The sequence below is a fragment of the Rhea americana genome, unplaced genomic scaffold (genome assembly GCF_003343005.1).
Source record: "Rhea americana isolate MKP2758 unplaced genomic scaffold, rheAme1 scaffold_44, whole genome shotgun sequence".
Taxonomy (NCBI): Eukaryota; Metazoa; Chordata; class Aves; order Rheiformes; family Rheidae; genus Rhea; species Rhea americana.
In genome coordinates, this window is record NW_028186579.1 from 3,828,586 (window position 1) to 3,853,053 (window position 24,468).

The 24,468-nt window shown below is 35.8% G+C and overlaps 1 protein-coding gene across 1 annotated transcript in view; it reads left to right on the plus strand.

Moving 5' to 3' along the window:
* CAMKMT (calmodulin-lysine N-methyltransferase) overlaps positions 1-24,468 on the plus strand; it is a 221,828-nt gene that overhangs the window by 169,484 nt on the left and 27,876 nt on the right. The window contains exons 5-8 of the mRNA XM_085315783.1: positions 8,898-8,958; positions 11,662-11,716; positions 12,767-12,830; positions 18,277-18,343. Of these exons, the coding sequence (XP_085171909.1) occupies positions 8,898-8,958; positions 11,662-11,716; positions 12,767-12,830; positions 18,277-18,343 (247 nt within the window). The remainder of the gene's footprint in view (positions 1-8,897; positions 8,959-11,661; positions 11,717-12,766; positions 12,831-18,276; positions 18,344-24,468) is intronic.

Consider the following 24,468-nt stretch of genomic DNA (forward strand, 5'->3'; position numbering starts at 1 on the left):
GTTTCCTCACTGCATCTACAGACAGAAGCAAAATTAGAATATTGGAGTTGACTAGGCAGGGATACAAGGCCTACAGCTGAGATACAACTTGATTATATGTTACTGTGAATGCTGATTCTAAAAGCGTTTATTTAAGTGAAAATTCTAATTATTTACATGGAAAGAACTTTTTAAAATCTTCCTTTTKATATATGTTTTTGTTTCTGAAGCAAATAAATGTGCATGTACTCAGAATTTTTTATTACATTTTTAAATGGTATAGTTCAAGTATCATTGAATATTTTCATTCTACGCTTCCCAAAATGAGTACTCATTTAAATCAGATATTATAAAAACCCAGTGTCTAATCCTAAATTCAGGTGTACTACCATTCAGGCTAGGCAGATTGCTAGTTGATCATGCTAAGATGCTCCCTTATCCATTATTGGATCTGAAAAAGAGGAGGATTAAGAATTATCTGACTTCTCAGTTAATGTGCAAATCATCTAAAAGCTTAGCTTTGAAAGGTCTTAGAAAGCCAAACAGCACTAAAATAATAATACTGTCTTAGAATTTTTAATAGTTTAAACGTGCCATATCCCATTTTTAGAATTAAAATAGTTTTATGGTTTATATCTCAGATGGACTTTTATTTCTCCCTTCTTGTTTTTATAATTATATATGAAAGTCCTGTTATTCTATTTTTAATTAAAATTTTGCATTGTAATTAAAAGTTGTCACTTGGGACAAACTCACATTGCTGAAACTTGGTATAAAAATTTATTACTTTTAGGCTATAGTAAAGACAATCTGATAAGTATCTATGGAAAGGGGCGTTAATATTAATATACCTACTTTTAACAAAACATGAGGGAAGGAAAAGTATGTGTCAGGAGATGCAGTTGTATTATGTAATTATGATCTTTCCAGTATTTTTCTGTGATTTTTTTATAGTCTTCTTCTCTGCTTTTGATTATGGTGAAAAAATCCTTCACTGAAAAGGTTGAAATACTATTTTTCTATATTTTCAAGGGAGACGAGAGTCTGTGAACCAGAAGGCATCTCTTAATGTTCTGTCTTTGCATTTTTAGGCTAGTACTGCTGTTTGCTATTGCAATATTTGTTTTATCATTTCTATCATTCCAATATGTATACTTGCCTTTCAGAATCTGTGAAAAGTATTTAAAAAGAAAAGAGAAAATGCTAGTATTTCAAAACCCTATTATAATACATTTTCAAATATGTCAGACACATCTTTGTTAAAATTAAACCAAGGATTGGTTTTGAGCGAATAGCCCTATATCCTTACAGATGCTGTGGATGGATGCATCTAAGCTGCTTATTATATTGATGGGTTTTGCTGCTCTGCAGCAAATGAAAACAGGCAGCTGCTTCCTCCATCAAAGCAAAAAGCAGCCTGAGTTTTTATTAAACGAGTGTTCATTTCTTCTATTGCCAAAATTCTTACACAAAACAAAAGAGCAGTTTTAGCACATTATTGCTTAACTAGACATGAACAACTGACAGCAAGTGATAAGCCTGTCTGCTTTTCACAACTGGTAATCATTTTTGGAATAGATGTTTTAATATAGTTGAATATAAAATTTTGTAATTTACATCTACAATGGTACGTAAATTTATAGATCCAGTTTGTTGCCGGAGAATGAAGGTTATAATCACAAAAGGTTTGTTCCAGTGTTGTTTAATTTTTAATGACTATTTGAAAACCGGTTAGAAAAAAACAACAACACTAAATCAAATTCATTCGTTTGAAAAAAAAAGCTGTTAAAGACAATCGTACGAGTAGGTTTGCACAGTTTGCTGGGTTTTCTTATGGAAAAGATAGGCGGATGTTTATAGCTTTGACTTGTTACTGTATTTCCACATCAGTTCCACTGAGCCTCTTAAGTTTGCACTCTAAAAGAAATTTGCAGATTGCAGACCATCATGTTTCCCTCCTAGTCATGAATAATAATGAGAACGAAAGTGAGAGAGATAGTGCTGAGGCCATTTTGCCCATGCAGAAGATCTCAGCCAGTGCTTATACATATTTTTCAATGATCTGAATATCATAAATTCTGTTTTAGATTGAGAGAGAGACAAGAGTTCCTATAAAATATATGTGCGTAGGGAAAAATGATGAGATGTATTTCTCTTTTTATCTCCTATTTCCTTTAGTGTTCTTCTACCTTTTCAAACTCACTTACAGCATTCCTGCTGCGGAAAAGTAAGCTGGCCATTCTCCAACGCAAATTACTCCTATTCACTGGACTTAAAAGGTGGTCTGCAGTGTGCAAAAGTCAGGTGCAGTAAGGCTCAGGTGTAAGGTACTACTATGAAGACTATTAAATATGCTTTTTTTACACTGTATATATCTATCACTAAGGTTGCTCACTTACAAATACACTCGGGCGGATTTGAGGGTGCAGAATCTCAGACTAGACAAATGGACTTTCAGAAAAGGTTAGCACTTACATCGACACGAGAAGTGGCCGTGTGTCCAGGAGGACACAGTACTGTTCTCCTTTTGAAAATCGCTCAGTTTAAATTTTTCCCTCTTTGATCTGCTTTTACTAAGATCTACTCTCTTGTTTTTGTTTTTACTATACATAGATGGAGGCTGAAACCTGAGGATGTAAGTTCAGAAATGTTCTTTTTCTGTGTACTGCAAACACAATGGAATAACAAAGTTTTTCTTTTTTTCTTTCTTATCCAACAACCTCATTTCTTTGTTTTACTAAAATGACCAGATTCTTGTCTTTGGTGTATTATGAAAGTGGTTTTCTATCGAAGGTTTTCACTCTTCTATACAAGCACCTTATGGCAGCTAAAAACTTGAATAGTTGTGTCAGCAGTGCCTTGATATGTATGTTTGCGTTTTCCAGATTCAGTATACTTTAGGTGGCATCTTAGGCAACCTGAATTAATGATTATCCTTTCATCTATGTTACATTTTGCATGCTACATGAACCTGTGAATGAAAATTCAATCTTTATTTCCTGTCTATAATGATAAATTGAAAAGAAGCTCAAAGTAATTTTTAGAAAATTCACAGTCAGAAATATTTTTGAGAGCTATCTCCATGCAAACTAACTAGCTAGAGCAGTGTAACTAATTACAAGTAGGCTTTACTGAAGTAATTCCCCAACTTAGAACGATCATGCTTTTTATGTCAGGAGCAAGGTGTATTTAGCAGAACTATGCAGTTCATCCACTTTGTACTTAGTCCTACTTATACTATTCATGATTTCATACCTCTTTCACTTAGAAGTGAATTTTAGTGCTCCGTAAGTAGAAGGACTCAAAATACTGGTTAGAGCCTCATTTTGAAATTTTCTGCAAATTACTCTGCTGTTGAACCTTGATTTTGGCCTTCTTTCTCTCTTCTCTAAGACCTCCAGTGGGCATGCTGTATGCTGTGCTTCTTGCTGTGCACAGTGGTGGGGTGCACACAAAAACTAGCCCAGATGAAATCACCAAACTTCCCTCCCCTTGTGACCTTAATGTAGTCAATAGAAAATAAAATTTTRTACTGTAAAAATAAGAATGTAACTGTGCTACACTAAGAGTGGAAGGACCTTATTTCGAATCCCTGGAACAGCCTGTTCCTATTGCGAGATCCTAGTTTTGCGGATACCTCCATCCACTTTACTGTCTTTCAGCAGTGGAGATGGGGAATAGCTGTCCATCCAAACACATGCTTGCTCAAACACCTCTGCACAGCCCAGTGCAGTGCCTAAAGATTTTCTTCTCTCCACCAGCAATGTGTCTTGGTCATGAAGGATAACAGATATTTCTCTTAGCATCAGAAAAGAGTCCTCCATGACTCAGTTCAATTATTGATACTTCTTTTGAGAGAATACTGGTCTCCTTGCCCATAGTGCTTGTTATACGATACATCCACTTGCTGGTTAAAGCAAATAAGTTGATTTCATGTAGTCCACAAACAGGACATAATAGAAAAAAGACCCTTTTGAATATATTCAACTGGGGAAAATGATTGGCTTTTCAAATTCAAATTGCTTTGCATTTAAGATTTGTACAAAAGTTACTGGAAACTTCAAGTGAGTAAGTCTCACTGTTTAATAGCGTAAATAAAAGACAAAATTTGATCGTCATGTTTTGAGATCAGATATCTGTACTTGTGACAGTGTGTAGTGCTAGAAAAAGGGGACATACAAAACTTGTCATTTGGCTTGGTTTGGAAAGGAATGAGTTAATGTAGCATATGTAAAGCAACTGTAGAACAGCTTTATGCCTTCTACTCAGAGCTTCAAGGGACAGTTCACCTGTCATTTCCAGTTGTAGTCTTGTTTCCTGTGTATATCACTGGCAGACAGTAGTGCAGACTTCCACTAATCTTGTGCTATCCCATATGGAGTAATCAGTATCTCCTACAACTTCTTTGTGCCTGGGGAGCAGAGCAGAGACATAATGGCTCCACTAATCTTATATCTCATTTAAAAATCCAATGCCTCAAAATTCTCAGCAAATCCTGAGAATTTTCATGCTATTSTTTAATAAGATGCTATGTAGAATATAGAATAACATGCTATATAGAATAACATGCTATTCTTTAAGAACTTTGCATCAGATCTCATTATGTGTTTTCCAAATGTATGACTATATTCTTTAAAATATGTGACAAAAGCTATATGGGAGAAACAGTAGGTCTTTTTCATTAAAAAAAAATTTAAAATACTGAATGATTTATTTTTGGTAGGAAATTTTTTGCAGTCTCATACAGGATTCAACAATTTTAAAGCAGTAGTAGACTTTAATAGATCAGAAATAAAACAGGTTTTGTGTTACTTTGGAATACTGATGACCACATGATGGTTAAAAGAAAGCATCCTCAGACAGCTGTTTATACGTAACTTAGTCCACATGAGCTGGAAGTTGCTTTAAAGAGCTGCTGTGCCATGGCTGAAGCAGAAGTCTCTGACTTCTCATACATCTCAGACCATGTCAGTCTCTGACATTTTCCTTAGGAGAGTACTGTGGGAGTAACAAAAACAGCTTAATTTATGTGTTCTTACCATTACTGTGATTTTTTTAGGGTTCCTTTCTATAGGAAAAGTTTGTTCTTTGTTTTTTTTCAGTTAAATCATAACTTGGGGAGTTGGGATGACCCAAGTTTTATTCTTGATCTTCCCATAATTCTGTTCTATGAGTTTAAGTAACTTAATCTGGTTCCAGTTCCTAATGTGCAGAACTTGGACAACAGCGCTTCCTGACATCTTTGAGTTCTTGATAGGCTGACTCCTATTGCAGTGAGATGTTTCAGTATGGTGATAAATGCTTTACAAATGCTATACAAATTTTGTGTGTGTCTGTATATGTAGGACTTCTCCATCCAGCACCATGCTATTTAGTAATAATGTTTTCCTACCACTGTTGCTATAATAAGTATTATAAAGCTGTCTAGAGGGAGATGTCACTACAGCACATCTACAAATGGGATAGTAGTATACTTGGAACTGTGGATCTCCTGCTCCATCCTAATGGCAAAAGGATATGTGCAGAGAGATGAAATTCTGGAAGGCATTGATCTGTGTCCATTGCATCTCTCCCACTTCTTTATATATGCCAAATCACAGTCCTTCTTGAGGCTCACTTTGAACTCCAATGACTTCTTCTGTTTTTTTTTATATAAACACTTTAATGTTTTCTGGCAATTCTACTCTGTTTTCACATAGTAGTAGTCAAGGTTGTAAAGATTTTTAAAACTTCCAGTGAAAGCCTCAAATTATTTATTTTTGCAAAATGGAACTCCAGTTTTGCTTTTTATTTTCACAGCCATACTTTGAACCCCTTTGTCTAGGACTAGAAGATACTTTTAGTATATTTATAGCCTTTTAAATACAAGTGCTATTTGGGGCCTTTTGATATTTTGCCTATGCATGTGTGAATAGTTTAACATTCTGTGGAAATAATTGTGCATGCAGATAGGTACCCATCCAATGTTAGGTATTTGTAATCAGATTCATAATTCAAAAAAAAAATTTATTATAAATATCAAAGAATTGTTTTAAGTCTTTTCACAGGAAACTTAGTCCATTTATGTATGCGTTACAGAAAACCAAGTATACTTTTCACAACTTAACACTATTTGTTAGCTCATAGGAACTGCTGCATTTTTCTGTTACAGCTGAATATTTTCTAACAAAAGCAGAACTATGTTATACTTGTAACTTAAAAATGTAGGTCATGGTATTGGTAAATATAGGTCAGAACGAAGGGGAAGAAGGCAGAATGCGAACTCCTCCACGTGGATCTTTAAGCTTATCCCTGTTTTGAAAGCAAAGAGGCTTACCTACCTGTTCAAGCAAGAGAAGCTTTTCCTTTTACTAAAATTAACACAGGTATTCTTGCTTCTGGCTTCTTGGCTTAGCTAGAAGCACTGTGTGCTTCCACGCTTCAGACCTGTGTTCACGAAAGACCTTCTGACTCCTGCTTCTTTAGCTGCCAGCCGCTTATATCATTGCTGAGGTGATACTTTCTTTCCTGTGGGTGAAGAGGAGGGGGAGGAGAGGCATATCCATCACTAGCATCTGCTTAAAGAAGGACATTGTCCTTCCKAAGGTGCTTTACCTTTCTCTCAGCACAGAGCTATCTCATATACCTGAAGTTTCAGCTGGTATCAACGTTATAATGGTAGCAGGGGAAAGAACAGTGACCCCTCATAAAAGATTTAATGACACTATTCAAAGTGCCCTTTCAGTAATAACCGTAGAAAAGTGAACGACATTTCACTGAGGGTACTGAAAACTTGATGTTGAAGGATTTTGCTACAATTGGCAAGTATTTTAAAAACTCACTCAGGCTAAAAGTGTATTATAAAGGGATTTAGTTATTTTGGGTGTGGTGGTGGTAATGTGAGATGTGAAGTATTGTAAGTGGTATTAAATTGGCCATGCCTTCACTTAATATTAAAAAACACTTTTATTACTTGAGTATACACCAGTCACTGCAAACTGAAACATTCTTTATATCATACACTAAAATATTTAAACAGTTATTGTATTTATTGCAAGTCTGTCATTTTAGCATATTTCAATGCTCAAAAGCATTGAAATGCTCAAAAGGGAGATGGAAAATCCTGTACAATTCTTGGTGTATGTTTCACTGAAGCATGGGTAATTGTGTGTGAATATTTTATTTTAACCCTTAGCAAGCCAGAGTAAAATAGCAGATTTGCAAAACCTTATCAACCTAAGCTGTAACAGACTAGACAAATAATAACATTACTTTAATGTTTTTGTTGTGTATGGGAATCAGAACTCTGTATTTTACCTTTGAGATCTCTGTCGTAGGAAAGTTATATGCAAAGTTTTGACCTTATCCTGTCTAGGCTCTTGCTTGATCTGCATGCAGATAACACATTCATAAATTTTCATCATCTATAACAATGGCTATGGATAATTGAGAGTAGGAATTGGACAGATGCAAAGAATTATATATTTGAGGATTACGATCAGGCTATATAAGTGATTTAAAAGAAAGACATATTTTCTCCCAAACTTCCGTTAAATGTATTTCTTTTTTTGAATGTCTTTATGGAGAAGAAACAATTGTTTCTTCTTCTTGTCAGTGGTCTAAAAGATGCATACACATAATAAGCTTCATGGAATTCAATTTATCTGTCAGTAAATATCAAAAGGATGCTCCCATCTATCTTAAGTTTACTCAACCCATTAAAGTATCCACAGTTTATAATATTAAATCAGGTTTCTGTAACAGTAATTCATAATGCTATGTATTGAGGGGGAAGCTAACCCTGGTTTTGACCTGTGGATAAACATGTAAACACGTTTTTTTTCATTGCCAAGCAACAGTGAAGGGAGAACACATACAAATGTAATTTGACCACAAATACCTTTAATTCATCCTCCCATAACTTTGGAAGCTGAACTCGAGTTCCTGAATACCAGTCTGTTTTCCCTAAGTTCTCTTTAAGCAATGGAGAAAGAAAGATGCCTGCAGGAGACTATACAAGCCACTTAAGTTCTGAACTGCCATCTCCACTGGCCATGTTTCTTCAGTTAGGTCCTTTGAGTGGGAAACTGCTATGAAGTAACAGTGAGTTTCATGGGAGAGTGTTATTGAAAGGATAAATTTGAATTGATGACCCTAAGTATTTGCTAAGGTTGGCAATGATCGGTTAAAGATTTGTAGTGGGAGCTTATAAAGTCATGAGTAGTGTGGATTAGGCAAGTAAAGACTGATTACTCCCTGTCTGTTTGCATGCGAGAACTAGAGGGCATCAGATGATCTTCATGTAACACACAAAYGATATTGCTGCCACAGGACATTATAGCTGCTGAAAGTTTACGTAAGTCCGAAGTACAATTAGAAAAATCCTTTGGTAACTRTTAAATACAAATGTATAACTCGTGACTCAAGAAGTTTCTGAGGAGGACTGGATACACAACGAGAAATCATCCTATTTTATAACCCTAGTCATATACTCTTCCTTAGCGTGTGCTGTTGATCAGTGTTCCTTCGGGTCAGACTGATGCCTGCCCTAGCAAAACCTGAGAGCCTTCCCCAAGCAAAGAGGCTAAATACAAAGGAACTGGGAAGAAATGAACTGACCATAAAGACAGCTGATGACAAAAGGAAGGGGCTCTTGTCCACGGGGAGAGGCAGGATACTGGGCAGAACGGACTTTGGCAGTTTGATGTTCATGTACMTGCCTATGTGTCAGAAGTTTCAGTTAAATGAAGTTTATGAAGTATCCAGTTCAACTGCTAAAGATAAGAAATCTGTCACTAAAAATCTGCTTTATTTTTCTTTATTCCGTGATACTGTGGCAAATTTAAAATATGAAACGTTTGGTAGAGGTCTGAAAGGTAATAAATAATCAAATATATCAGAAAAAATATTCTAATAAGGCAAATATCTTTGTCTTACAGGTCTCTGGCCATCTGAAGAAGTGCTAGCATACTACTGCCTAAAGCACAATGAAATGTTCAGGTACCGAGTTGAACGTAAAAAGATATTTTCCAATCTGTTAGTTTTATTGTATCTGCATGGTAAAGATTGCTATGATTTAAGTCTTCAGATTAAATTTAAAATGTTCAAGGTGAGAGCATGTTGTTCTTAACAAAGAATTGTGAGCTGCCTTTGGGTACTAATATTGCACAGCAAGCTTTCTGCTATATGTCAAAGACTTTTGATTTCCACTCAAGGCGTTTTATTTCACTTTGATTTTTGGAAAACAAAAGTGAAGCGCCGATCGATCAGTACTGATTGTGAAGGTCAGGAAAAATAAAAGATGTTCTTTAAACTGACATCCATTGYGAAAGCAAGCAAAATATTACCTGATAAAGTACATAATAATAATTGTATATGTTGATGGAGGAATTTGCATCTGTATTTAAGCTTTGAGAAGCATTTTTTGAGACATTCTGCTCTTTTACATATTTTTGATTTTTTTCACATTTTCTAAACTTGTGGAACACAGATTTCAAGCATCCAATAGGAATGCTTAAAAATAAAATCCAGCATGCATCCTTTCTGCCCTCTTGAGTATACAGTGCCCTGCACTTGGAAATCCTTGAAGTTTCATTGTCTGGGAGGATGAAAGGGTTTTAAGAGGAACCATCACACCAGTGTATTTGCAGGCATAAATTACATTCAGAGCAAGGATACAAGGCTAACGCCTAGTAAACCATCTTGGAGTAMACAAAGTCCCTCATTCTATCTACATCTTGTGTTGGGAAAATACGGAAAAACGAGCTACTCCAATCTCTAGATCTCTGTCCCTTTTACCAAGGTATAAGGTCCCATATATATATGTATATAAAGCCTCATTTTAACTCCAGCAGCCATGTGACTGATGCCCACCCCATCAGAGGAGGCAGCTAACACACCTAATCTGGTAGTTGCTGCTCCCTTCCCTGAGTTTAGACGGGTACTATGTTATTTGACTTTGTTGCTATAGTAGCCCCTCTAGAGCCCTCCGCCACCCAGCYGCAGGTAGTGCCTCGTACTCTGCACTTGCTTTTTTATGCATATGAATGTATGTATGTATCCATGTATGTATGCATATTATGTATATACCAATTTGGTTCCAAATGTCTTAAACCCCCCTCATTGGATACTTACTGTGTTTATTTCAATAAACATGACTCTTGTGTTTCAATAAACATGACTCTTGTAAAGAGTTAAATGCTGCATAAATCTTAAATCTATAATGTTGTGTGTGTATGCATATATATACACACACAAACACACACATATATGTGTGTATATGTATGCATATATATGATTACGTATAACACRTCATTTAGAAAAATCAAAACCTATGTCAGGAAAGCCTGTAAGCATTCTGTTTAAACCACAATCTGCAAATTTCCCCCAATTTGTTTTCAGTGCTTGCTGGGTTTTAGGCATAATTTGTTCCTCCAAAYGATTCCCATCTTTTGTTTCAGTTAAATAGGACAAACAGACTTTTTGCAAATAAAATTTGCAGAGTCTAAGAAAAATAAAACTGTCTCGTTCAGAGACTGAGCATTAATATGTCATTCCAGGGGCCTCAGTAAACAATCTCTCAGCATCTATATTCTGATACTGATATGGCATCCTAGCTATTACTCCTAAATACAAGCACAGAGCTAGTAGGGAAGTAATATTTTTATATAAAAATAGATTTTGAAATGTTGGTGTCATAGTGGAAAAGAGAAGGTGCACCCCAAAATCTGTTTAGCTGAAATTCCACTTTCTGTCAAAACRTTAAAACGGAAACATTTCTGCCAGCCCTAACAGCTGCCACAGGTTTAGCTCTGAAACAACCTGTTCAGTTTGTCGCTGAACCGACGCTGTGCCTTGCCCCAGGCAGCTGCCTCCTCCCTCGTGGGCCCGCCTGGCCCTGCCTGCAGGACGCCCTTCCTGGGGCTCCCCCAGCAAGCTCCCATCCTGCAGGCTCCCTGCGCCAAATAACACTTCGCCTGCACCTCTTAGTAACTGTGCAGTGTGGTCTGAGTTAAAAGCAACCTTTCAAACCGTGCATTCAGCCCTGCACTTGGGCTCAGTTTAGGCTCTCGACACCAACTTTTCTTGGTTCTCTGTGGCTGAGCTATATGCTGTTCCCATCGTTGTTCATGACAGTGTTGTTTGTAGGTCACTTGCAGTTTTAAGTGCTAATTGAAGGATCAAATTTCTTCATGTGTAATTGTTTTGTGATACATGGCTTGTTTTAAAACTTGTCTTTTTTAATATAAAAAGGCTTTTAGGCATAACTATATAGAGAGATATATAAATAATATTATTTTCTCCATTTACTTCTCTAACTGTTTTTGAAAGAATGAATGTGGATTAACATTGTTATCCTTTCCTAACAATTATCTTTCGCTACTCTAGCTAGTTTAGTTCTAAAAGACAGAGCCATTGACAAGGGAAAAAAGGGAACCTTCTCAGATTTTTCAGCTCAGCGGTGGTAATGTTGCACTGAACACTAATGAGGGAACCCCCACTGATTTGCCTGCTTTGTGACTTTTCTATTTCATAATTATTTTTAAAACGCAAAACGACATGAGGTAGCCTAGTCATGTCTCTACAACTTCCTGGTAGCTCAGTTCTCACTGCAGATGGCAATTTGTTCTTGTAACATATATGTCTCTCCGACCATTTTCATCTAATTTGTATGGGTTCTACCATTTCCTTTCTCTCTTTCAGGGACCTTGCTGTGTGTGAGCTAGGGGGTGGCATGACATGCTTGGCTGGGCTCATGGTAGGTCTTTTCTCAATTCCAATCCCTTTCAGAGGAAGAAACAAAAGGAAAAATGTTCCAGTGCCTCCAACTGCTGGGTCAGAGAACTGTCAACAGCCTCAGCTGCGGTCAAGCTGCAGAGTCTTGAGAGACCTTCTAGATTGACTTGCTTTCGTATCATATTGATTTTATGGTTGCCTCGATGAGCAGAAACATTTTACCTCCGTGTAGTCAATATCTCTTGTTGTGACATTCCAGGCCACGTACGGTCTGTCTTTCATTGCCGTAGCTGAAGCATTTTTTTTTTCAGATTATAGTCCCATTTGCTAAGATACAGGAATAGCCTGGCGAATCACAGTTGGAGCACCATGATATAGCTGCTAATGTTTTGCCTGCATTATTACACCAACAAACATGATCCAGAGCTCTCGGTAATTAGATTCTTTTGAATTAGATTGGCCATTCAGGAGAGTCGTTCACCATTCTCTGGGTTCTGAGTCATGTATTCAGGAGATATTATGTAGCAGTGCAGTGCATTAGACAAGTTTTTATGTCTCTACAAATAAAAGCATATTGTTACACTGATTGGCATTTGACAAACCTGTCGCTCTTATACAATGTGTCGAGGTTACAGCCCAATGTGCGAGCATGTCAAAGCTCACAAAAAAATTACCCTTACAAAGCCATCTGCCTGCAATGCAAAGTTATATGAAGGGCATCAGGCAGTCAGACAGAAGCAAGCTGAAAGGCAGAGTGACAGCCTTGTATGATGGCTCTACTAGATAAACAGAAGCCCGCAAATGAAAGCCTCTCAGAATACCATCATCCGCTGTCACAATGCAATTACGGAACAGAATGATAGCAAGATAGAGGCTCCCGCAAATGGAATGATAAAAGTATTGACTGATTTGATTGAATGATTAAAATAATGCAGACATAAAATGAAAAAAGATTGAAGATTGTTACAGAGAAATAGGTGAGGAAGCATGATACTGAAGGCTTGTCACTCCTGTCTTCACTTCCACACAGACAAGCATATTTGCTCATTGTTTGCTGTGCTCTTTTTTTCAGGTTGCTATTTCTGCAGATGTCAAAGAAGTTCTGTTAACTGATGGAAATGAAAAGGCCATCAAAAGTATCCTTATTCAGATAGAAAACTGGTTTGTTGTGCTCATTCCTTTTTACTGGCTGAGTAACAATCGATATAAAGACAGACAGCATGGGGTATATTAAGAAAAAGTCCCCACATAAGTAATTAAAAAATGGTTGTAGAATATCTGGAACAAAGCTGCAATTTCCCATATAATAAATTCCACATTTTCTTTTAAAATTAAAAATGCACATTTTGCTACAGTGCAAGTACAGTAGTAAATATTTGTCTTATGGTTCAGTGCTGAAAGATTCCTTGCGTATRTGCTGCATGTTACAGGAGGTACAGCAGTGAATCAAATCATTAGCTTCCCTTTGGCATATATTCTTTCTTTGCAGAAGAAACTAGATTTTTTTTTTATTTATTTTTGCTTGCGGATACTAACATCTTAAAATATACAGCKTTTGTAAATTGCCATAGCTTTTCTAGTATATTTTAAAATGCATRGTTTCATTATTGCTACTAAGTTGTAACTGCCTGCAGATTATCCATTTAGCCTGCTTAATCAATTATCATTTTATCATTATTTCTCTTGATGTAACAGTGTAAAACTACTCTGTCTSTTATGGGCAGTATTTTATTATATTTCTTATATGATTATATTAGAATAAATTGCTATTATGCCATACTAATACGAACACATAGTTCAGAAAATTGAACTGTACTTCGGCTAAGCGAGAGAATGAGTGAGCATAATTTGTGGCCACATTAAATATCAGCATAGAATAAGAACAGATATATATAGTGAATACTAATAGCCCTTAGAAATTGAGAGGAAAAAATGGAAGATACCTATTTGCTTTTGTTCCTTGGTAATCTTTCCATTTGCATTTTAAGGCAGACAAGTTGTTCAGATTTTGGCCGCTGCGTCATCAGAATTATTTAGATTTGAGATTTGTGTGTCTTTGAAAGCTAGCATAATGAGTACTTAATGAAAAAATAAGTTAAACTATGTTGTAGATTGAAGAAAAATTGCCTTTGCTTATAACTGTTGAAACAGGAAACACGGCAGTGCATATTAGCTAGTAGCTTTAAAAACACATTCTCAGAGGTAACTCAGCCAACTGTAATTGCTTGTAACACTTTAATAATTTCATGGCAAAAAATAGCCAATCACAAATCATATCATTTAAAACTTGAAAGAAGCCTCATAAAAGTCTCTTTTTTCTTGAAAATGTAGATTCTCAATTGCATTCCAAGGATTTTTATTTTGCTAAATTCTAGTTGTTCATGTTCATGGGTTGAGGAGGAGGTATTTATTTTTCTGTGTATTCTAGTTTTATACAGCATCATCTCTTCCAATCTTTCTTAAATATCTTTATGAAGATAAAAAATGTGGGGGAGAAAAAGTGTTTCGAAACTAATATAACAAAAGAAACTGACATTTGCCAAAAACATGTTTTTTAACAGAAGGTCATTTTACCCACAGAAAGCTTCAGGTGAGCGTAGTAATCATCAGGTCAGCAAATACATTGCATAGTAGATTCCATAAACATACCTGAACTTTTATCAAATTTATCTATCTTCTACAGGTAGGAGAATTGGTGAGTGCTAAAAATCAATCCTTGCTCGACCTTTGGAACGAAACAATTTAAAGTGCTATTATTCCTGAAAAAGATACTTTAATATAATCTAATTAATACATCTTAGTTTTCACAATGTATTTTAGAAATATCTTTTATTTCTTACTGTCTTACAAGAAGTCTTCATCTGTATTCACTCAGTGAATCTCTTTTAGAGAAGTGATTGGTGGAAGGCTCTAACAAGAATTTGTTTTTCTTTTTTAACATTTGGTCCTCTGAAGGCTCAGCATTCAAAGTGCTTTTATTGTGCTGGATTTTACAATGGGCTTAATATTAGCAGGGTGCCAAAGTGCAGCAGACTAAGAACTTTACAGCGTAGGTGGAATGTATTCTTAAAAGAGCATGTAATAAAATTTATGTTGCATTTTATGTTTTATGGACTTCACTAGTAATTTTATGATCTGTCATATGGTAATTTTCTTTTGCATTCTTTGCTATAGTGAGTAGCTGTAACAGAAGTTTAGACTAAATTTAGATCTGTTTCAGCCACATCAGACTCTCAGAAATCAGTAAGATTTTTTAGTTTAGTTGGAGATAGTATCTAGGCCCAAGTGTCACAGACTGCAAGTGATGTATTCCTCCTAACTTTTATTTTTGCTGATGGTGTTTTTTAATTGTTTAGCATACCAAATTAAATTAATTTGGGATAAAATATTGTTCTCTTGAATACTCCTGAATCTGCTCTTCAGGAATAGTTAACACCTAATATTATGCTTTTTTATATAGGTATTATAGACTAAAATAATCTTGTTTAAAAATTACTGTTTACATCCTCCCTTTAAATTTCTTAGGAAGCTGAAATTACATGCCAGTCATACTATAATATCAAAAAATTACTTCCCCAAAAGTAAAAGTGGTTGTCAACAAAAAGGAAAAAAAAATCACTGACAGAAGCCAGGAAATCACCAAGCAAGCCTGCTAATTATTCTTAATGGGCAAGATGAGCACATTAAGAAACAAATGAATACATCAGTGAAATGTAATTGAAAATCGACCTGGCAATAGTGCATTGCATCTGAGAATCTGCCTTTGTATTATCATCATCATCATAATTATTGTTGTTTTTGTTGTTGTTATCGCTATTCAGTGAGCGTAACTAACAGCTTTGCTTTGTGAAGTCTTAAGCTTTTGAGGATTTGATTTTCCTTTTAATTTTTGACAGTCCTCATATTATTCTCCATTTCATACTGCCACATGAAGTGTTCACTATGTATGTCGTGAGCATCTATATTAGGATATGTTACTGAAATACTGCAAGTTTAAAAATTGATGTATACATTAATTTCAAATCATTATTTTGATTTTAACCACTTCACTCCAACTATGTAGCTATACTGTATTTTAATCAATGGTCTTATGCATGAGACTTTTTATGGAGACTTTTAAATGGATGTTATGATGCAAGTTGCTAATCCATTTCAAATTGCATTCTAACTCACTCTTTTTACTTGTCATAGGTAGATTTKAATTGTTTAACAGATCACTCCTATTGCAAACCCTATGAAATACAGACAGATGTTCTTGCTTTTTCAGCTTCTTTCAAAACTTTGTTGTTGATTTAGTGTGTTTGATCAAAATTCTTTCATGATTATTTAAATAAAGGTAATACTAAAAATAAAAAGATAGRTCTTTCAAGTGAGTAGTAAATATATGTACATAGGAAAAGTCATCAGATTCAGTCCCGTTTGAAATTTTGGGTGATATTCATTCAGATATAAATTTTCCAGTTTAGGTCATTTCTATGATAGATCGCACCTGGAATAACAAATTCTGTTTCTCAGAAAGACTGGAAAGATCTAGACTCAGTTCAGTGTGTCCAAATCCAAGGATCGGGTTCATATTTTGTAGAAATGGTATCCTGCTTCAGAARTGCTAAGTACCTTCTGCCTTAGCTGTGTTTCACACCATGCACTAGTGATTTGAAGTACTATCGGAAAGCATCAATAATACAAAACATTGTTGCAGTGTACTGTAACGGCCATTAAAATTCAGTGTATGGATCTTTCAACAGTCCTGGGAAATTTAGGTTAGAAAGGTCATGTTCAGCCTGAATGCCTAAAGGCATGGACTTATAAATTATTTAAAAAAGGTAGTGTTAACACATTTGCTACACTTATTAATAGTTTTTCTCAGTTATCGAATTGAAGTAGTGTAATTAATTTATCAACAGTGTTTCTTCTGCCTCTACTGAAAAATAGCATTCTTTGTTCATGGAGTTGTTTATGCCTTCCTTTTGCTTCAGAGGTATATGCCATTCATATTGCTTTCCTTTGCRTATCGTGGCAACAATTTAAAAGGTATGTCCGAAGTACAGAGATTGGTTTAAGCCAGTTCTCTGTCATTGAATTTATAATTTTTGATCTCACAAAATACAAATTATCTTTTCTTTCACAGTGTTTGGATAGAGTTTTTCCTAAAATAACTTCTTAAATAGTCAACAGTGTTAGGAAGGCTAATTATGTGATTTCATCAAAGCAAATAAAAAGATATGCTAGTCTTTGTTTAAATGAGCCTACCATTACAGTATTCAATTTTCTTATAAGAGCACTTGCAAAGAAGAATTTAACTTTCAGGGCACCAACATCCTCCTAATTATCACCAGATTTCCTGTACCTTATAAAATAAGGAGCAGTCATTGACTTACTTTTCAAAATTGTGCCTATATGACTCAGTGCTACTACTGTAACACGGTGATGTCTGAATCTCTTTCTGATTTTAGAACTGTGATCAGAATGAGGATTTATTCTAGAGGAAACAGATCCCTTTTCAGGTATTGATGTAGTAGTAGTAGTAGTAGTAGTAGTAGTAGTAGTAGTAGTAGTAGTAGTAGTAGTAGTAGAAGAAGAAGAAGAAGAAGAAAGAAGAAGAAGAAGAAGAAGAAGAGGCTATGGCTTCCACATTTATTGTGATATTTAAGAGTGAGTTTTTTTGGATACATATGGGTTCAAGTAAGCTGTCATTTGGTTCTCCCGTAGTTTCTCGGTGACTTGCTACACCTTGTCTTTCCAATAGCTTCTCAACAGCCACAAATGATTGATTGTAAAGGTTATCTTTTTAGGCATAGATTACTGGGCACAGCTCCCCTGGAAACTTTTCACTGGCAATCCTTGCTTTGGGTCTGCCTGAGGGGCTACCCAAATTTGTGACTTGATCTTCCAAACTGAAAGAGGCCGAGACATGAGACAAAGGCAACAGTGTTGCAGTGCCTTTGGGGAAGAAAAGGCATTTTTTGCTTTTGACTGAKCTGTCACGGCAGAGAGGAGCTCCAAACCATTCTCAAGAAAGCAGACAAACTAGAAATTCCCTTGGCTGCAGGTGAAAGTGCTCCTGATGTATGTTAGATTTTATCCGGACAGTCAGAGCCACAAGCAAAGGTACACGTGCTGTGGCTGAGGTGGAACTCAAAATCCTTCCGTCCTCAGCCCTGTGATCTAGCGATACAGTCAAAAGCAGCACAAACTAAGCTGCTCATTTAGTAACTGTGCTAATGAATTCCTGTTCCCCATAGCTCTAATTCATATATCTGTAAAAGATAGTTGCCTTTAAATGTACGTAAGATATGGGAAACCTTTTTGTAACTCCCTCCCCCTTCCTTAAATGGAAGTGTTAATGAAAGAGCAGTCAATAGAGGTAGGCAACAATAGCAAGTTACTGGCTAGATTTATGGCTGATGTGCCAGAGTAGCACTGTAAAATCTGTACTTCTGAAAAGGCTGACTATTAGCACAGATTAAAGCAGACCAAACAGATAAAASACACTATGAAGGTATTAACAATGGAAAAAATATTCTTGATGATTTTTTATTACTGCTATCATTTTATAGATAATTCTTAACAAGTATGCTACAGATGTAARTGACATCATCACAAGAAACCAAAATGCAGGAGTATTTAAGACTCAAAAAGTGTCAAGCTGGTAAGATTCTACTTAAGTGGCTTATGGAGTCTTGCATGTAATTGTGTATTTAGTGTAATTGGGAAATGTATGCAAAAGTGTGACCTGTGTGATTGATGCTGGCACGGATGTATACRATGTAAGAAGATGTATCGCAGTGTAAGTGATGCAAAACAGAAATTTGAAAGTATTAAAAAAAAATTGAATAGCTTWTTTACCTAGCAAGTATGGTGTGATTAATCTTGGTGAGGTAGTGATTCTTTTCCTTTTTATTTTTTTTTAATATGTATCATGTGTTTTCAAGCTGCTGTTCATTGCATAGTTGAAATTTGGCTTCTTGAGAATCAGCGTTACCCATCATACTGAATGGTGGTTTGGAATGAATGGACCAAAGCACTGGTAGAGCCCATTTTTAGATAACTTTGAGAAATCAGAGTAGCAGCAAATCCCTCTGCCCCCGAGGCAGAGGTTGTCAGGCTCTTTGTGCGAAGATTTTGGCCAGCCTATTTCTTTGATCAGTACCACGTGACATTGTTGCAAAGACAAATGGGCCACATGGGAGCTAGGTGCCGAGCGCTGAGGCCCTTCTTCACTGGCGTTGACCATGTTCTGAAACACGCGGGGCATCCGGCGTTTTTCTCAGATGGTGCCTGCTTTGTTGTCTGTTATCCCTGAAGACATGCTCTAGAGGGTGAGTGTTGTAGATGTTCAGAGAACTTGCTTTCAGATCATCTCCAGAGCTGTTCCTGCCCCTCGCTGTAATTGAAGGCTCACAAGGATTTTGCTACTTATTCATTGAAGTAAGGACTTTGTATTACATAGGCTCATCAGAAATCTCCATGTGTAGTAGGGTTTGGAAACCGCTGAGGATTTGCTGTGTTCATCTTTGGTCGTAATTAAAAAGTAAATTATCATACAGTACTTTGTATTTATGGTATGGGGCTATGAATTAGAATGTGCTTAGAGGTAGCTATCTAAGAGCAAATAGTGCGTTCTTATTTGAGTGTCTATTTTTTTTTAATTCTTATTCCAGAATAAGAGCTCTCAGTCCTTCTCAAAGTGACAAAAATAAAGCTGAAAAAGGCAAGCTGTTACAGCAGAATGAGTGTATTAACATAGCGGGTAAAACCCGTACAATTTAGTTCATTCACATCATTTATCCTATGCTTGTGCAACCACTCTGTGTAATAGAAAGGTTCTTTAAATGAGCGCTTAAGGTTAGAAAAATATCTACTTCATTATGGTATACATGTGTACATCTTAGAAATCTATCTATGCATCCCGATAATTGCTTGCCAAGTAGACAGGCCCCAGGGATAGTCTTTTAGGTTCCAAGTGCTGAACGCCTCTTGTGAGCAACCTCAAATCCTCAGCTGGGCAGAGGGGATGCTATCCTATATAGTACCTCTATGCAGAATCATAGATTTTTCAGCTTTCCAATAGCTGTATACTTTGCACAGGATTTCAGACTTCATCCCTTGTCAAGGTTTCAAACCTGGTCTTTTAGATATCAATCAAAAGCACATTTTCTACCCTGTCCTCATTTACATTTATCTAATGCTTAAGGTCATTTGTGATCATTTGAGTGTATTTCAGCATATGGAATCAGTGAATAATAGATTTCAGCTTCATGCTGTGAAGAAAGATTGTGTTTTTACAAGACATGATGTTGTTYACTGGGTGTTAATAATCACTAATTAATAAACATATCTAGACTTCATAAAATGTTGCATTTTAAGGAATAAAAATGTCAAGTGTTTAACTTATCAAGTGCATAGCATTTTGGGATTTATTTGCATAAATAAAATAATTAAATTGCAAACTAAAGTGAAGTACTATCTAAAAACATAAGGCACATTCATGTAATAAATATTTAATTTGATTTTTATTTCTACATTCTTAAGACTTTCACARATTTGTTTTTACATATACATACAATTTTCTAAAAAATGTGTTCAAATGATTAATCTCAAAAATAATGGTCATTTTGCATTTCTTCTATATTGTACCCATTAGTAGTTCATGTTTCCTGTCAAAATTAAGACTCTACTTTGGTTAGWTATTTGAGAAGTGCTAATGGATAGATCAGTCCTTTGGATTTAGTAATAGCATGTGATTAAGACAGCAGTTACGGAATTATTCGATCACTTCCCAAGGCCTTAGAGAAACTTGAAAGGGTGATGTAATAGCTGAAATATTATTATAATATTTGATTCACTTTTTCTACAACCCAAAACCTTAGTTTTGTGATGATACATGGAAAAAAATCGTAAGAAAATACAATATTTTGTAGGGAAGAATGCAACACTGACATGCAAAGTGACTTTATTTTGATCAGAACTTGTGGATAAAAGAATGACAAATACAGTGATGCATTTAAATGACATTGCAGCATTAATTTAATCTCAAGAAAGCACTACATATTCCTCACTCTTACATATCATCTAAACAGGGTCCAGTGCAAAGATTCTTACGATATAAAAAATAATTCAGAGTAGACTCTTCTCACCACACCTCCATCTCACTTTGGAATATCTTTTCCTTGCACATGCTGTAGAACTTTTGAGGTATGAGACTTGTCTGTCTTGTTCTAGACATTTAACTCTAGACTTGGAAAATATGCCAAAATATGTATAGTACAAAAAGAAGCAATTCAATATCAGCCAAGAGAAGTTAGATTAGGACAACCTGCCATACATTTATTTATTTAGACTTGCACAAAATGCAGTAAATGAGCACTTATCTAGCTCTCTGCCGACTCTTGATTATTGTTTAAAAGTACAGTAGTGTAAGCCAAACTGGCAGTTTGTCATATTATGTGTTACAATAACAGATATTTCATAAACAGTTTACTTCAGCAGTGACTATACAGTTCTATGTTTATTTTTAACTTCCAGTGGTATATACAGAATTTCTTGCTAATGCTTATTGGARATGTGTATAGTAATGCCACTGTTAGTAATAATGACTTACTATAGTGAGGCAAATTACTAATACTGTATTTGGGTTTGATGATTTTAGTTTATTACCCATTCACAAGTTACCCATGAATCATTCTAAATTTACCCCATAACTTGGCATATAAATTACCCTGATAATAGCAGTCTTTATACCATCAGCTGTTAACCTGCATCTTATCATTGTTTTGAACACATCCACTAATGATTAATTTAGCAATAACAAAGTCATGGAGTTTGCTCTTTTCTTCCTTTTTATGTGGAAAACTCCTTGAATTTGGGGTTGTAAAATTAGAAAAACTATCGTTATTACAAGTGTCATGATGGAAAAGCTTTATCAAAGAGGAAGATTTGTAATATTTTCTAAAGGTTAACAGACTGTTTGTCATATCTACTAGGAATTTTGTTCTTCCATCAGATTCCTGTGCCTGAGAGGACTGAATCGTTTAAGAGCAAAATTTGTATACTTATTACTGCTATGGGACCTATGAGTTTTAGGCATGGACAAGTCYACTGTTTTGCTAAGAGCTACCCCAGGAGGTTTTCATTTTACACAGCAGTGAGAGCAAGTACACACAACATAAAGACAGTGAGAGAAATGCTTATTGCACCATGCGCCCTGTTTCATTTGATTAATAATAGTTTATTCTTTGTCCATATTACAGTCAGCATTAGAACTTACAWTAAGAATGTATGTAAGAATGTATGATGAAGTGACCAAAAATGACAGTTCTTGCTCCTTAAAGGTTAGCAAATAGGTTATGATCTGTTATCCAAGATTTTAATGTTTCTTACGAATATAATGAATTTATAAGCTTCCTGAACTAAGCCTGAAAAAAAAGCACACTTCTCTAAAGAGCAAAGGGCATTTRGTAGCAGAGTGGGAGGAGGCGTCAGTGACAAATCACTAAGCTACATAGTCCTGATTCCACTTCTTATATTAATTGCCTTTTTCTCCCTGACTGCCAACATGTGAATATTTTACCTTATTGCAATGATCTTCAAATCCACAAGCTTTCCAAGTTTCCTCATTCCAACTGATTGTATAACAAGTTCCATCATCTTTATTAAAGACTTCCTACTTGTTTCCACTAATTACACTGATCTGAGCATTCCTATATGCACATTTATTGAGCTTGTTGTGTTTGTTGGCTTTCTAATCCTCARTGAATCTTTCTTCCAATTACTTTGCCGGTCCTCTCATGTAAAATTCTTGCATGCACATCATCCCTGGGCACAGAAGAAGCTGCCAAAAGAAACATTTGCTGTTTTTTGGTTAGAAAGAAAAAATTCCTGGCGCCTGCTATCTTCATTTTATGTCTCTGTGTATGTATTAGAAGAAACAATGAACAGTGTATCTGTCCATGCCTTTGTGAATTTGTAGTTCTCTATCATAGAAAACTCAACTCAGGTGGAAGCTATTCTGTACCTTTGCTCATACTTGCCCTTCTCTATACCTTTTCCAATTTCAGTGTACTCTTTTTGAAATGAGGGGGAGCAGGATTCCGTACAATATTCAAAATGTGTGCAAACGATAGATATATGCAGTGGAATAATTATGTTTTCCATTTCTCTTCTAAAAATGCCTCACAATGATTTGCTTTTTTGACTGCTGTTGAACTGATATTTTCATGGCACTGTCTGTCATAACATCAAGAGCTTTCTCCTGAGTGGTGAGGATCAGTTCAGAGACCTTCCTTTTATACATGAAGCCTGAAATATTTTTCCCCTTGTGCTATTTGCATTTACCAATGCTGAATTTTATCTGCCATTTCACTGCGCAGTAACTCAGTTTCATCCATCTACAATTGTTCAGCCTGCTTTTTTCCTTGTTATCTTGAATAACCTTATAGCGGCGGCAAACTTTGCCACCTCAGTGCTCGTCGCTTGTAAACATGCTAAATAGAACAAGTCCCTTGGGAACTCTACTGATTATCTCCCTCCATTGTGAGAACTGACCATTTACTACTACCCTGTTTCCTATCTTTTGTTCAATTATTTATCCAGGCCAGGACACTTATCCCATGACTGTCCATTTTCCTTAAATGTCGTTGGTGAGGGATTTTGCCAAAAGCCTTTTGGAATCCGAGGTAGTCTGTGTTACCCGCATCACCCTTATGTAAACACTTGTTGACCCCTTTGAAGAACTCTGGAAGGTTCATGAAGCAGGACTTCCTTTTACAGAAGACATCATCCCTCAAAAAGGGTTTTGTAGTGAAATTGTCTTCAATTTCTTCTACAGTGAACACTGATGCAAAGAATTCATTTAACCTCTCTGAAATGGTGTTATCCTCTGTGAGTGTTCATTCTGTACCCTGATTATCAGCTGGCCCYACCAACTCCTCTGAAGTGTTAGCAGGAAGATTTAGTACAAAAGAAGGAGTACGCTAATTTTTGGCCTGTGTAATTTTATTTTTATATTTAATTTGCCAGGTTGTTGATCCTTTCTTCATTTGGATGTGACTTCTGCTTTTGGAGGAATGTTTCTAACAACCTGCTTATTGTATGGCCATATCAGCTGACTTGTGTTGATTTAATGAAATGGCAACTTATTTAAAATGAYGTTGTAGTTGTGTCTTTCTTCATTGTGTGACCAGGTAAAATATATGAAGAGACAAAAGCGAAAGGCGTTGTAGAGAAATCTCTGTGTGTTTGGAACAACAGGGAAGGAAAAGCTAGGTGCTATCTGAAACAGTATCCTTGTATTATTATATAATTATATAATTGTTGTGTTTGTTAAATTTTTGGCTATGTTTTATGATGGCCTTCTCTTAGCTTTAAAAATACGCTGTTGGCAAAATTATTCCTCTCATACTATCTTGGACGAGACAGAATAACTAGGTGGAGACCTTTGATAGAAGAAAGCTCATGTCTTTCCAAGGCTTTTGAGGAAAATATCTGTGAGGTGTTAGCATTTAATTTTTTGTATTATTATTATTCCTATACTTACATATGTATCCATCTTTTTTAGCTAGTCCTTGCATTTTGTTTCCTGATTCATATTATTACTGTTGTACCCTCGTCTCTAGCTTTGTTCGACCTTAATAGGCAGTCATCAAGTACATTTTACACACTCTCAGTAGGCTGCCTCCTTCGGAGGTCCTCTCTGCTAATGTTAGCCACAGTCAAAAGAAAGTTGGAACAAACTCTCAATTTTGACAAAGCAATTTTTATAGTGTTATCTTTGTT